The 15,305-nt window shown below is 41.1% G+C and overlaps 1 protein-coding gene across 4 annotated transcripts in view; it reads left to right on the forward strand.

Moving 5' to 3' along the window:
• Positions 1–15,305, forward strand: part of PDE1C (phosphodiesterase 1C) — a 528,215-nt gene that overhangs the window by 82,109 nt on the left and 430,801 nt on the right. For all 4 annotated transcript variants that reach the window (XM_081287899.1, XM_081287904.1, XM_081287900.1 and 1 more), the window contains exon 2: positions 3,791–3,841. In XM_081287899.1, the coding sequence (XP_081144025.1) occupies positions 3,791–3,841 (51 nt within the window). The remainder of the gene's footprint in view (positions 1–3,790; positions 3,842–15,305) is intronic.

The following is a 15,305-nucleotide window of genomic DNA, read 5'->3' on the forward strand; positions in this document are numbered from 1 at the left end:
AGCCATTTGTTTGTATCTATTCAGTCTAATTTGGTTCTAAAAATATTGACTGACTGCATCAGTCTGTGTGGTGATCACTATGCAAAAGAATGGAAATATGAAGATGAAAAGTTATGGTCCGTGCTTTGAGTGAGGCAGCTCATAGTTTAGAGCAGTTGTTCTCAAAATTTGATCCCCAAATCAGCAGCCACCATATTGCCTGGGAACTGATCAGAAACGTAGATTCAGGGGCACACACCAGACCCACTGAGTCACAAACTGTATTTTAACAAACCCTGGAATCTCGGTTCTATAGCGAGCCTTTCCAGTGGTTCTGATGCTTGCTGAAGTTTGAGAACCACAGGTCCAGAAGGGAGTCAGATGTACAAGCAGAGGTGTGGTATGAGTCAGGGAGGTTTTTCTTTTCTTTCTTATTCTTTGCAGGGTTGGGAATTGAACCTGAGGCCTTGCACGTTCTAGGCAAGTGTCCTACCAGTGAGCACATCTCCGGCTCCTCAGGGAGGTTTTTCTGAAGTGGACAACTCTGCCTGAATCTTGAAGGATGAGTAGGCATTGGTTGGGTCAAGACAGGGAGGAGTGTCACAGGGAGATTGGCAGCAGAAGTGTAGTGAGGAGGAGAGAGTCTGTCAAGGGCACATTTGGGAAATGCGTGCAAGTGGCTACTAAAGCCACTCTGGGAAATAGAGATGCTACAGTTTGACTCTTGTCTGTCCCCGAAGGCCCATGTGTTAAAGGCTTTGTCTTCAGGGTGGTGCTATTGGGAGGTAGTGAAAGAAATGGGACTTCATGGCAGGCTTTTAGGTCACTGGAGGTGCACATTCAAAGGGGATTGTGAGACCCTAGTCCTGTCCTCATTCTCTTTTGCTTCTTGGCAAGGGGGTGAGTGCTCCACCAATCCTGCTACCACCATCGGGCATCTCCAATCAAGGCATAAAGGCCATGAGTCTGTCTGATCATGGACTGGGACCTCTCAAACCATGAACAAAGACAGACCTTTTCTCTTTATGAATTAATTATCTCAGGCATTTGTTGGGATGGGAAGCTGACTGACCCAATATCGGGGAATAAGTTGGAATCAGTTTTTTTTAAATTTTAAAAAATTCTAATTAGTTATACATGACAATAGAATGCATTTTGACACATCATACATAAATGGAGTGTAACCTCTCATTCTTCTGGTTGTACACGATGTAGAACGACACAGGTCATGTAATCATACATACACATAGGGTAATAATGTTCGATTCATTCTACTATCATTCCTATGCCCATGCCCCTTCCCCAACTCCCACTCCCTCACCCCTCCCCACCTTATTGTGAGTTAGCATTCACATATCAGAGAAAACATTCGGCCTTTGGTTCTTTGGGGTTGGCTTATTTCACTTAGCGTAATATTCTCCAGTTCTATCCATTTACTGGCAAATGTTGTAATCTCATTCTTTAAGGCTGAGTAATACTCTCTTGTGTACATGTACCACAGTTTTTTTTTTTTTTTTATCCATTCATCCATTGAAGGGCACCTAGGTTGGTTCCATAGTTTAGCTATTGTGACTTGAGCTTCTATAAACATTGATGTTGGAACCAGATTTTTGATTCCAGGCCAAGTGAGCTGGCTTGTGTCTTGTAGGTGTTGGGACATCCCCAGAGACCTTTTAGCAGGAAGTTGTGGCATCAGGTCTGCATGTTGGAAAATAACACTGGTAGCAGGGTTCATGTTCCTTCTGGGTAAGGGCAACTCTGCTGGTACCCTGCTGGCCTGGATCATGATTCCTGCCTCTTCTGGCCTGACTTGGAACTGGGTCAGCAATTCTCATCCATGGACAGAGTGTCAGGTGGGGAGGTCCCCGGCTGAGTGGGACTTCATGGGACATCTTAAGGTCACTGGGGACTTTATGGGGCTCTGGGAGAACCACACTCCCCCAGGTGGGTGCTCGTGTTCTCAGCCATTTCGGTCATCTCTGTAATTTTGCATAATTAAGTGCAGTCCATCAGTTTCTGCAGCAAAGGTTTTGAGAAAAATACCCCATTCTATTATTTCCTTCAGAGATCTATGGTGTCGAAAGAGGAAACAGCTGAACTCAGGGATCCGGGGAACTCATGTCTATAACTAACCTGGACTTGTTTCTCCTCTTCCCCTGCCCTTTTCTCCCTTCTTTTTATTTTATTTATTTTTTTGTTATAACTTTGATTCTAGAAAACTCCAGAGAGTTATCCAAGTTTTTCAAGTGCTCATAATGCCTCTCAGACTTAGCTATGATAATTTCATGCAAGGATGTGAAATTATGCCTAAAGAGTTCTCCTGGGAGAGCAGGAGGGTGTTCTGAAGTGTTTCAGAAGTACCTCAGCTTGGAGGCAGGAATATGAATGCAAATGATTTCCATTCAGGTGGCAGTTCCACAAAAGGCTTTAGGAGACAAGAAAACACCCATTTCTCATGGAGCACCTGGGCCCTTTTTTGAGTTGAGAATCCTTTCTTCTAAAATGTATTTGGTCCAGAGCCTAGGAATCTGATCGGTCTCTTTTTCTGTTTAGAAATGCCGTGGTGTGGGAGATGACAGCAGCTGGATGAAGTGTCACCTCCCCCTGCTGGTCATTTTTTGTCTAATGTCATGTTTGTAATATACAAGGAGAGTGGAGACAGGAAGAGACAGAGGTTGAGTTCATTGATTTTTTAAAAAAGTTGTCCCAATGTAGTCAACGTTTGATGTTTATCTTTGTGTGACTGCCAAAGGAATTTTTGTGACTCCTTTCACTCTTTGCAAACCGATATTCAGGAAGTTGATATTTCTTTTGTCTGCCTACTACAACTTTTTATATAATAATTATTATACTAGCTGTCTTTTATTCTGAATATGCATTCATTATTTTTTTCCCCCTGAGCTAAAAGGAATGGGGTTCTCCTGTTGGTTGCTTTGGATATACATTCAAGCAGATCACAAATATTTCTGTCTGTCCTATTTATACAAAACAACCATAGTGTCATCTTTATGAAAATTAGAAGTGATACTTAAAGTGAGCAAAACTAAATAACTGAGTTTTTTTTTAATCCACAAAGATGGGTTCATAAATTACAGGGAAAATTAATTGTGACTCCAGGTACTGGATGGAAAATTATAGCTAATTTTCTAAGGAGGAAAACTGCCCTTCAGAGAAGTTTTATGACCAAGTTTTTCTGGGCTAGTTCTCTGGGCAGTTTTGTCGATTCCCCTTTATGAACTCTCCTGTTTGTTAACATCCAAATTTAAGACTTTCTAACCAAACACAACTTGGTCATTATCTTCTGAATCCATGCCTTGGCTTTGCCCCCATGGATCTAAGAACACTGGAATCATTTTAGGAGTTTGGTGTGCTTTTGTGTGTTGAGGGACAGTCCCATCAGAGGAGGCCCAGGGTTGAGGATGTCCCTCATATGGAAAGTTGGTACATGTGCTTCTTACTAAGAAGATTCAAATCAGTTACTTTCTCCAGGCATATTTGATTAGATGTCATTTATGATCTCTCCAGTTTATTCAAATGTTCTAATCAAAAGGACTGAAACATTGACCTCATTTAGGAATTGAGAGTAACAATGGAAATCTAGAAAGGGTAAAATTGCTTTTATCTACTTTAAGGCTCAAATTTATAATGTTGCAGCATCAAGAAAAAAGCCTGTATCTTGGTATCTTGGGCATATTCTGTAGACATACATGATGCCTTGTTCTTTCTTTCTTTCTTTCTTTTCTTCTTCTCTTTTCTTTTTTTTTTTTTGCATACTTTGTTCTTAATTGCATGTCTGTTTTTTTTTCCCTAGTTGCAAATGAAGCTGGAGATAAGAACGCTAGACCACTTGCCCGCTTCTCCCGTGAGTACATCTTATTTTACTAATTTCCTGGGCTCCTTCAAAACCTGTTCTCCAGAGGCCTTTGCTTACATGGTTCACCCCAATAATCTGGTCTGGTGTTAACACAGTTATGTCAGCAATGTCTTCAACCTCCACTTGAGCCCCATCACAGGTGACCTCTGGGCTAGGGGCTTTTTGTTCCTCACAACTGTGGTTTCCAAACGGTGCTCCAGGGCTTTGCTATCCCAAGAATGGTCCTCAGAGCTTCAGAATCAACCTCACTTCTACTTTTGAGGAACACAGAGCCTCAGGCCTCCCACCACGGATGTTTTGAAGCTGACTCTGTTTGAATAAATCCTCAGGAGATTCCTGTTCACATTAGGGTTTGAGAAGCACTATGCCAGGAATGTCCTCAGAGTGTGCACTGTGGGTGGTTCTGAATGAAGACACAGGGAGGGAGGGACTGTGAAGTGCCTCTAGCTGTCTGGGTCGATGAACATCTAAAAGCATCATCAGCACCTAATGTGGATTTTATGTACTTGCACTACCAGCTGTGTCTCAGCCTAGTGACATTTTTTTTTAGTATTTATTTATTTTTTTAGTTGTAGTTAGACACAACACTTTTATTTTATTCATTTATTTTTATGTGGTGCTGAGGATCGAACCCAGGTTCTCGCACGTGCGAGGTGAGCGCTCTACTGCTGAGCCACAACCCCAGCCCAGCCGAGTGACATTTTGCAGCTCAGGTAGATGGAATGGTGTTCCTTCGATGCTGGGATATTCCTGAGGCTGCAGTCAGGCTGGGGTGTTTCCCTCAAGTCCTCTCTCCAGGTCTTGATCTCAGTGGGGGAGCAGGAGTCAAAAGCCTCGCAGAAGTTTCTGTGCCAGTGTGGCCAGCAAATTGCAGGGCAAACGATCACCCTCCCTGGAATGAAAGCCTGGATTCCACAAGGGCAGCGGGAACACCAGAGATGGAGTGGGGGGGCTGGGCAGAGGTGCTCCCCAAACCTGCTGGGCCTCCAGTGGAGGAATGGTTGAGTTGGAAATCAAAATAGATGCAGTCCACCCCCGGCTCTCATTTTCACTTGGTGCAATTTTACCTACAGTTTCTGGGCTTCGGTTTTCTCAAATGGAAAACAGGGAAGTCATAACGTTATTAAAAATGTTGCCATCTTTTGAAATCGTGGCTTGAGAAGAGAGCCACAAACCTCCTGTCTGTGCATTGCTCATGGAGGGTGGATGATGTCTGAGCGTGACACGGCTGGAGTGAATCCTCAAACATAGAAAGTATGATTTCTCAATTTCTCTCCATTTACAAGGCTTCTAAACTCTGCCTACTAGCTTTTTTTTTTTTTTTTTTTGGAAAGTCTTCGAAGTTTGGGATTGATTTCCTAGAAATGATTTTTATAGAGCTATAATAACGTATGGTAATGAAAGAGCACTAAGTGCTCACATTTTAGAAACTGCGTGATAAAACACTGGCTTCTCATGGGCTCTATTTTTCACTGCCCTCCTACCTGGAATCATTAAGTCCAAAATAAGTATTTCATCCCACAGCTCAATGGGAATGATGAATATGCATTTATTCCCTTTACTTTCTTATCTCTGGAGCAAGACTTGGGCATGTTAACAAGCTGGAATCATAGCTGACCCCGCAGGACAGCACTACGCGGGGTGGGCCCCCCATGTGAGTCCTGACTCAGTCTAGGAGGGAGCAGGGAGGGTCTTTGAACCCTGAGGCCAGAGTGAGGCCCCACAGCAGCAAGTCCCCTCACAGACAAAGCTGACTTCTCTGGTGAATGGTTTCTGTGACTTCTAAGCTGTGTGACTGAGTTTGAAGGATGATATGTCAGTTGAAAGCATCTTAGCTTGAGATTAGAGAGGACACGGGAAATAAAAAAAAGTCTATACAGGAAAAAAGTGATCAGGTAAACTAATTAGGTTGGGCTGATTCAAGTGGGGAAAAAAAAAAAAGAAAAAAAATCTCCTGACTTGGTACGATGTCTTAGAAAGAAGTCAGTTGGTACATTGGCACATTACCTACTACATCTTTTTGTAGTAAGTACTAGAGGGGGAAATTAGGTAGCTTTTAAGAAGGAAAAACAAATTTCAATGTAGCATTGTCCAATTGACACTTCATTTTATTACACTGAAATGAATGAAGTGTTCAATTTGGGAATATGGGGAGGATTTGGATGATAAACTTTTCTTTGGAGACTAGAAAATGCAAAACTGCAACATTTTCTAATTTTTGCATCCAACAAGGCAGATGTAAAGCTCTTCCAATATGCATTGCCCAGTATGGATTTAGGTGCAATGGAAATGGTGAGCAAGACCCTCTGCTGCGATGATTGGATCCCTTTCTGGAGGGTCAGAGAAATGCTTGGAGTGGGGAAGGAGGATTAATTGGTTGTGCTGATGGACCCTGTAGAGTGTCCTGTCAGTCTCTGTATCTTATCAAAGGTCCTTCCACTGCCCCTGCCCCTGTCCCATCATTTCTGGCTGTCACTTTGGATTTTGATCAACTTGACTTCTATCAGTGCATCTGCCTAGCAACCCTGGGCACATGGAGCAATGCTGATCGTTCTCCTAGGATCTGGGGTGGGAAGAAGAGGAGGGCTGGGGGTGAGATTCAAAGGCAGTGGAGAATATGCTCCTTTGATAGGTAGAGGAGAGTGACAGTGTTCAGGAGAGAGGACTTTGACTCTAAAGTGTATGTGAGCTGGGGATAACTTGGCTTTAGACCACCAGTTGGTTTGAGAATGGCGCCATCTTGAAGCTAGCTGTCCTAAGGCTGGAACCTGGGTGTGTGGGGACTTCCCCTCTTGGCAATTGGTAGGTGAGCTTCTTTCCTTAGGGGGCTAGGGTTTGTGTTTTCTGTGGCTTGGAGCCTTGGAGGTCTGCCAACATAATAGTGGAGGTGCTAAACAGTCTTCATAGATCTGTGTTGTAGTGACATCCACTACAATTATGTTCACCTCGGGGGGGGGGGGGGGAGAACTTCCACAAATACCATCTTCCACCAGCTCACTAATATCAGAAATTCCTCATGATAAGGGAAAAACTTTAAGACTTGAAATGCAAATTCCCATGGGAGATAGTAATTCTTATTATAGTGAAAATGATTGATAGCAGGCCTTTTAATGTCTTTCCCATGGACACCTGTTCTGTTAGAAGGATCAACTGCTCAGTTATAGGTCCTAGCTGGACAAGGAGCGCCCAGAGGCCATGAAGCTAGACATCTGGGACTTCTAGGATGGAGTCACCTGGATGTGAGGCTGTGTCAGAGCTAGGAGAGTCTGACAAATATCAGGAGCTTGAGTTGAGGGTGGACAGATTGTGGAACAGAACAGTGAACACAAGGGGAAGAGAAATTGCATAGGAGTAAGGACTGAGAACTGCCAGGAGGGGTGGGCTGTGGCAGGGGAGGGCTTTTTTTTTTTTTAGTTCTTAGGGGCATGTACTGGGGCAGAGAGTTAACCTCACTGAGGGCCCAGGCAGGCACGATTATGTTATGTTATGGGGAACTAGAAATAAACTCGTAGATATGGAGGGTGTTATGGGGAACTAGAAATAAACTCATGGATATGGAGAATAGAATGGTGAGGGAGGAACTGGGGCTGAGGAGAGTAGGAAATTGTTGTCCAATGGGTATTAATTTTCAGTTAAGCAAAGGGAATAAGTTCTGGAGATCTGATGTCCAACATTATGCCTGTAGTTTACAATGTGGGATTCTGCACTTGATGTTTCAAATTTGTTTTTTATTGGTCTATTATAATTATATGAGATAGGGGGATTCATTAGGCTACATTCATATATGCACTTTACATAATTTGATTGCTCTCATTCCCTTTCTCTCCCCTTCTTTCCCTGATACTACCTTTGTGTACTTTAAAATAAGAGGATAGCTCTTCACCGATAGTACCCTTTTTGGGACCCCTCCCATGTTGTGAGAGCTTTCCTTGATTGCTTCTGATGAATCTGCTACTGAGTTCTCAAAAAGAAAAGGAGAGCTCTTATGTTGATTTTTTTAAAAATCACAAAACCCAAGCAGCCAAATAAATAGAAAACAGAAGAACATAAGGACATTTTTGAAGGAGATGGTTGTGTTTAGTACTTTGGTTGCTGTGGTAGTGTAGGAGGCATATTCGTATGATCAGAATCACCAGAATGCAGACTTTAAATGTGTGCAATTATTTTGTATACAAGCTATACCTCAATAAAGCTTAAAAAGTGGGGAAGAGGGGCTAGGACAGGGGCTGGATTTAGACATTTCTTGATTTCTCTTAAACAAACTTAAGAATTCCTAAAAACTTAAGCTCCTGTGAATAGCACTAGGTCCGACCTCAACAGTATTCAAGAACTAAGTATCTCTAGTTCCCATTTATCCCAGCAAAAAAGTTATCTTGACAGTGGCAGCTCTAGAACTTATGTGTATGAAGGTCTCTGAGGCAGTAATCTAGCTCAGTGGTATCCAAAGTGGAATCCCCGGGAATTTATTAGAAAGGCACGTTCCCAGGTCCATCCCAGATCTGCTGGGTCAAAAACCCTTGGAGTGGGTCCCGAGGGTTTTAGGAAGGTGCATCAGTGGTCATGATGCCCATGAAAGCTTGAGACTCTGGCAGTGGAGCTGGGCAGAGGCCAGGATCTAGTTTAGTTTACATATTGCAGAATAATACAATTAACAGTTTTCTAGAGCACACATGAAGTCACTTATATGTAAGATGAAGCCAAAGTCAATTGTCCTTATCCAAGAACAGTGTGCTATCACAGCTATTGTTTTATTGGCAGAGTTTTGAGGGGCTGATGGAGACTGTTGGGAGAGGTCTAACAGTCCCCGCATCCCACCTCTTGGAGCTGGACATGCTCCATACCATCTCTTGGATCAAATCCTTTTTTTATTTTTAAGTCATCTCCTACCTTGTCCTGTTGTAAGAGCTTGACTAGCCACAGCTCCTTACCTGACCTGGGCCATCATCCTTATATGTTGGTTTTTATCAGGACTCCTTTGTGTTTCCCAACCAGTTACTCCCCAACTTCTGTTTACCTAAGATTTATCTGTTTGTCCTCAAGGGGGCGCCACTATTTTATCTTACTTCCTCTCTCCCTTTGTTTCATTAAATAGAGTTACTATCACCTGAGCAAATCAGTTGGTTCAGTCAACAGATATATCAGTTTGTTATCTTAGATTGAAAACATTTTAAGTTAGAGTACAGCTTAAAAATGATCCAGTCCAAAGCTCATCATCCCTCAGTATCTACCCCAGGACCTGGTTTCAGGACTCCTTGTATCCCTCAGTATCCCCAGGAACTGGATACTAAAATCAGAGAATGTGCAAGTCCCTTCCATAAAATTGAATATAACTTATTCACATCCTCCCGAATACTTTAAATCATCTCTAGATTACTTGCAATATCTAATATAATGTAAATGCTGCATAAATAGGTGTTATGCTATATTGGTTAAGGAATAATGACAAGGAAAAATAGTTTTGTAAATGCAATTTTTGCTTTGGAATATTTTGATCCATGCTTGGATCAGTATCTACATGGGGAAAGGGTAAGGCCTTGGGCTGTGCAGCTTGGGCAGCTGAAACTGAGACTTTGCCTCAAGTTGGGCTCTTAAAACATACAGCAGATTTTGTTTTCCAAAAATATTTGCATCTCTATCTCCATCCCACATGCTCTCCTTGCAATGTGATGCTGACAGCCTCCCACTGAGATGTGAAGCTTGTATCCCCAGCCTATGAATCCGGGTGGCCTGTCAGTATAGCAGAAATAATACCTTATGACTTGGAAAGTTAGATTTTCAAAGGTAATGCGGCTTCCACCTGCTGCCTGTTGGGATGCTTGTCCTCAGAGCACTGACTCCATGCTGTGAGTAGTTGGGAGACCCTGTGGAGAGCCCACCTCCCAGCCTTTCCCGAAGTGCAGATTTGTGCACAAAATAAATGGTTATTGTTTTTTGAAGTCACTAAGTTTGAACAATCTGTTATGCAGCAATAGGTAAGTGGACCAGGGGGCTACATCTTCAGGAAGACAATGCACCCTTTAGCATAGAGAGATAATATCCTCATTTGCTCCTTCTGGCTCTTGAGGCCTTACCTGGACAATTGAAATGACTTGCCTGGTCATAGAACCCTTGCAGACCAAGAAATTTGAAAGTCCGGTCTAGACTAGTAAAGAAGAATCACATGCAAAAGTCTTTTGAAATACAATCCAAGTCATAAGATATTCTCATAGAGAAAACTGAACCAACCAAATATGAGCCTAGAGTCAAAATAAAAACTCCAGAGGGGGCAGCAATCCATCCGATGAACAAGAGTCAGTGGGCTCAGCAAACAGACAACCAGAGTCCTGAGAATTGAGACAGACCAGGTCTATTTAATCATGACTAAGACACAAGGAGAACTGAAACTAAGACAGGAATAAACATTTTTGGAAAAAAAAAGGGAAACATTTTAAGAGAACCTATAAGATTCCAAGAAATGCAAAAGTAGCGTTAAAAAAATCAACAAAACTCAAATGTGGTTTATTCAACTGTGTTGATAGGACTAAGAAGAGACATAAGGAACCAGAAGAAAGATGTATCTTAGGAGATCATCTGGACCATCACACCAAGAAATGATGAAGACGAAGAGACAATATGCAGATAGAATGAAAAGGTCCAGCATATATCCAAAAGGAATTCCAGAATGGAAGACTAGAGAGTATATGGCTGAAGTAATTGCTGCAGATATGGCTGAGAATAATTTTCCAGAATTGGTTATTGATATTTGAATCTTCAGATTGAAGAGCCATACTTAGTTTCAAGCAGGAAAATAAGAACTAATCTCCTATTAGACATACTATAGAGAAATTGTAGAATTCCATTGGCAATAAAAGAATTCTAAAGACAATCTGAGAGAAAAAAAGCATGTTAATCATTGTGTATGAAACTGCAAGTTTAGCTCTTCCATGTGGAAAGAACCCCAACTTTTAGCCAGGCTTATGTCCTGGCACCTCACAACAGAACGCATTGCCCAAGTTCCCTTGAAGCTGTATGTGACCATGTTATTAAGTTCTAGGCAGTAGAAGGAAGGAAGGACTATCAGGGAAAGATTTCTGGAAACTTTCCTGAGGCTTTTTGTTTATCCCTTTTCAATCCTGCTGCCTGGAACACAGGTGTGATTCCTAGAGCCCTAGCAAGCATATTTGACCACAAAGGTACTACTGCTCACACCCAAGTTTTGTAGAGTGGAAATCTGCAGATTTTATGGAATATAACTGCTCTATGAGTTCAGAAATGCCTATGTGTAACAGAAATACAAGCTTCTATCTTGATTTATCTGCTGAAACTTTGAATCTCTGTTATTTAGGTACATTTAATCCTAACTGATGCATCTACCAATGATTAATTATTAGTCTGACTGCAGACTTCTCAACAGTGTATTTAGAATCCAGGAGACAGATTGAATAATACTTGTATATTGATAAGGGAAAAGTATCAACCTGGAATTCTATATTGAGATAAATATCATTTAAGATGGAGTTCAGGAAAACTAATTCTGAGAGTATTTGCCATATACATATCCTTGCTGAAGAAACTATTGAAGGATATACCTCAGGAAGAAGATAGTTGGAACCATAAAAAAAAACATGAATGCAAGAAAAAATGTTTGTCCATTATTTATGTGATTAATAATTAAAAATTAAAAAGAATATTAAAGTGATTGCTACTATTCCGCTTTTTTGAAGATAGCTTTATTGAATTATAATTACATTTCATAAAGTTTACCTATTTAACATGTGCAGTCCAATAGTTTTAGATATTCATGGTGTTGTATGATTGTCTAATAGTGTTCTAACCTAATTTTATAAATCGTTTCTCACCCAAAAAAGAATAGTATATTGTCACTCTCCATCCTGAAACCCATACCTCTGGTCCTAGGAAACAATTAATCTACTTTCTGTCTTTATAGATTTACCTATTCTGATCATTTTTTTAATAAACGAGTACATATAATATATGGCTATTGTGACTGGCTTTTCTGACTTAGCATAATGTTTTCAAGGTTCAGCCATGTTGTAGTATGTATAGGGATGTCATTCCTTTTTATTGCTGAACAATATTCTATAATGTGGGTCCACCTACATTTTAGTTTTCCTTTCATCGATTAGGGTTGTTTTTAGTTTTTGGTTATTATGAATAATGTGACTATGAGCACTGTGTGCAAGTTTTTGTGTAGGTGTGTTTTAATTTATTTGAATATAAACCGAGGAGTAAAAATGCCGTGTTATATGGCAACTCTAAGTTCAACATTTTGAGGAACTGCCAGACTGTTTTCCAAAGTGTTTTCACCATTTTCTATTCCCACCAGCAATATACGAGGGTTCTAATTACTCCAAATACTTCCTCATACACTTGGTGTGGCTATTAAAAAAAATAAAATAAAACCTAGTGTGTGTGAATGGTATGTTAGCTTTTCTTCTCTGTGACTGAAAGACCTGACAACAACAACTTAGAAGAGGAAAAGTTTATTTTGGCTCATGGTTTCACAGGTCTTACTGTACAGTTGGTCAGCTCTAGTGCTCTGGGCCAGAGATGAAGCAGAACATCATGGTAGAAATGTGTGGCAGACAAAAGCTGCTCAGCTCAAGGCAACTGGAAAGGAGACAGGGTGGTGGAGGTGGGGTGGGAGAAAGAGAGAAAGAATGGATAAGATTCCAGGTAGAAGAAAAGATAAACTCTTCTGAGACACACACTCAGTGACCTTTACCTACTTCTTCCAACTAGGTCCCACATCCTAGTAATCCATTCATCTGAATTCATTCAGTTATCATAGCTGAATGGATTACTCCATTCCATGGATTGATCCACTGATGAAATCAGAGCCCCCATGATCCAGTCATTGCCTAATAGCTCCCACCTCTGAATCTAGCTGCGCTGGGGCCATGCTTTTAAAATGACTTTGGGGGACATTCCAGATCCAAATTATAACAAGTGGTATCATATTATGGCGTTGATTTTTGCATTTCCTTAGTGATTAATTTGGCATCTTCTCATATGCTTAGTGTCAATTTGCATATCTTCTTTGGAGAGCTAGTTAGTTTTTAAGACAAAGGGCAGCATCTCATTCTGATTTTTTGTAATAGGTTCCTATAGAGATTTTTGTGTTTGGGATTGGGGTCCGTGATGACTTCATGACTATGGCATGCTTGGTGCCTGGGAAAGTTTCTGTGCCAAGGCATAGGATGCCCAGTTACTATGGTGATACCCAGTTACTATGTTAATGCCCTCCATGCAAGAGCTTTATCAGCTTCGACCTTAATCTTAGGCACACAACTTCTGGGAATAAAGGAATGTGCTTGCTAGATAACTACAATGTTTCATCAAACTCTGGTGCTCCTGGATTGGTCCAGCCCACCTAACAGTAACTTCAGACAATGGAACTTTCTTGAGAACTACACAGAGCTCCTAACATTACATATTGTAACTGTAAAGTGTACCTGCAAAATAAGCAACCATACCGATACTCTAAACAATAATGTGGTTATGGTACTAATGACCTAATGTAACCTATTGGTATAAATAAACATGACCTCTTAGACAAAGAGTGACTCTGCCACATTCCTGCCTCTGCACCTTGTCTCTCTGTCTCCTCTTTATTATTATTCCTTACAGGTTCCACTGAGACTCTGCCTTTCTCTGTGAAATCAATTATCCTCTCTGCCAGAGCAATCTTTCAAAAGATAAATCTGACCATGTCACTCCTCTTCATGTCTGCTCTAGGAAGGTGGGATAGATGTGCCTTTTCCTATTCCTCTCATTAAGAACAGTTTAAAACCTTAGACATTATATAGTAAACCAATATAAGAAGACTATAAATGGTGGGGAGTGGAAGGCAGACTGGCTAGAGGCCTTGGGACCCCTTGAAGAAATAAAATGGTGTTGAGTTTCCTGGATTTTATTTTTTGCTGCATAAATCTAAGCTTTGGAGCTGAAAAGCTGGAAACCTCGAAATGACAACAGGTGCCCCAAGAACACTCTTCTTTCTCTATCCAGGGACCAGAAAAGGGATTGCTTCCAAGACAGAAAAACTTTTAGACAATAACCACTGTAGTCTAGCCAAACACCACAACAGACCAAAAAACCTGTGCTCTCTTCGTCATCCACATTTAAAAAAAAATGGCTGGGTGGAAAGCCTGGATTTCCACCCTCAAGACTGTAGCAAGGTACATCAACACCCTAGCTGGGGTGGTTTTGGACAAGGGCAGGTTGGGATCTGGGACTGTGATCCACATCAGCTTTCTTCCTCTCCATCATGGTGTCAGTGGAATATGTGGGGAAGCCAGACTTCCACTTCCAAATGGCAGGAAGAAAGCATTCCTTTTCCTTCCTTCTGGGTGGTGCCTAATGAAGAATCATCACTTACATCATTGCCCAGTGTTGATGAGGTCACCCCCACCACGGTGTTGGTAGAGACCACGTGGGAGCCAGAACTCTCACCACCTCCCTGCAGTAACAAAGTTCCTTTCTTCTTTGGCTATAATGAAATGGAGACCCGTGGGCAGCTTCAACTTGACGACCTCCCTTGGGCAGTCTGAGGCAGCACCTTCTTTCTCTGATGGTTCAATGTCAGCAACAGTCAGTAAATAGGACAAACCTGAAGAAATTCATGCCAAGACACATTATAATTTAATGTCTAAAAACTCTCAAAAAATCTTGAAAGCAGACAGAGAAAAGAGACAACTTATTTATAGGGGGAAGACAATTTGAATTATGGTGGATTTCATGTCAAGAAACCATGGAAGCACAATATTTTTAAGTTCTAAAAGGAAAGAACTGTCAACTTAGAATCTTAAAACCAGCAAAAATATCCCTCAGGAAGGAAGGAGAAATCAAGACATTAAAATATGAGGAATACCAAGAATGAAGCCTGCCCTGATAGAATGGATTAAGAAAGTTCTCTAAGTGAGAAGGAAACAAAGAAGAAACCTCAGAACATCAGAGGGAAAGAAAAAATACAACAATCAGCAATAGGGGCAAATAAAAAGAGGTTCCCTTTCTTGAATTTTCTAAATTATGTATGAAGTTTGAAGAAAAAAAGATTCTGACATTATTTGATATGGTTCTAAATGTATGTAAAGGAAGTAGTATAATTATAAGTGGAGGAAAGTTATGTGCTATTCAGGGAGACACGGTGTCTATGGTTTACAGGAACTGGAAAAATGATGATGCTGGGAGACTATGCTAAGCTGTTTATTTATTTACCCATTGGTTGATTTGTTTTTGTGATGCTGGTGCTTGAACCCAGGGCCTCAGGTATGCTAAGCAAGTGCTCTACCACTGAGCTCCATCCCCATCCCTATGATAAGCTATTTATACGTAATATAATATCAAGTACCATTACTTAGAAAACTATAAAAAATTTACTATTGATAAATCAGAATGAAATTATAAAATATGCTCAAGTAAGCCACAGGAAGGCAGGAAAGAGAAAATA

Source organism: Spermophilus citellus, assembly GCF_964194105.1.
Source record: "Spermophilus citellus genome assembly, chromosome: 3".
Taxonomy (NCBI): Eukaryota; Metazoa; Chordata; class Mammalia; order Rodentia; family Sciuridae; genus Spermophilus; species Spermophilus citellus.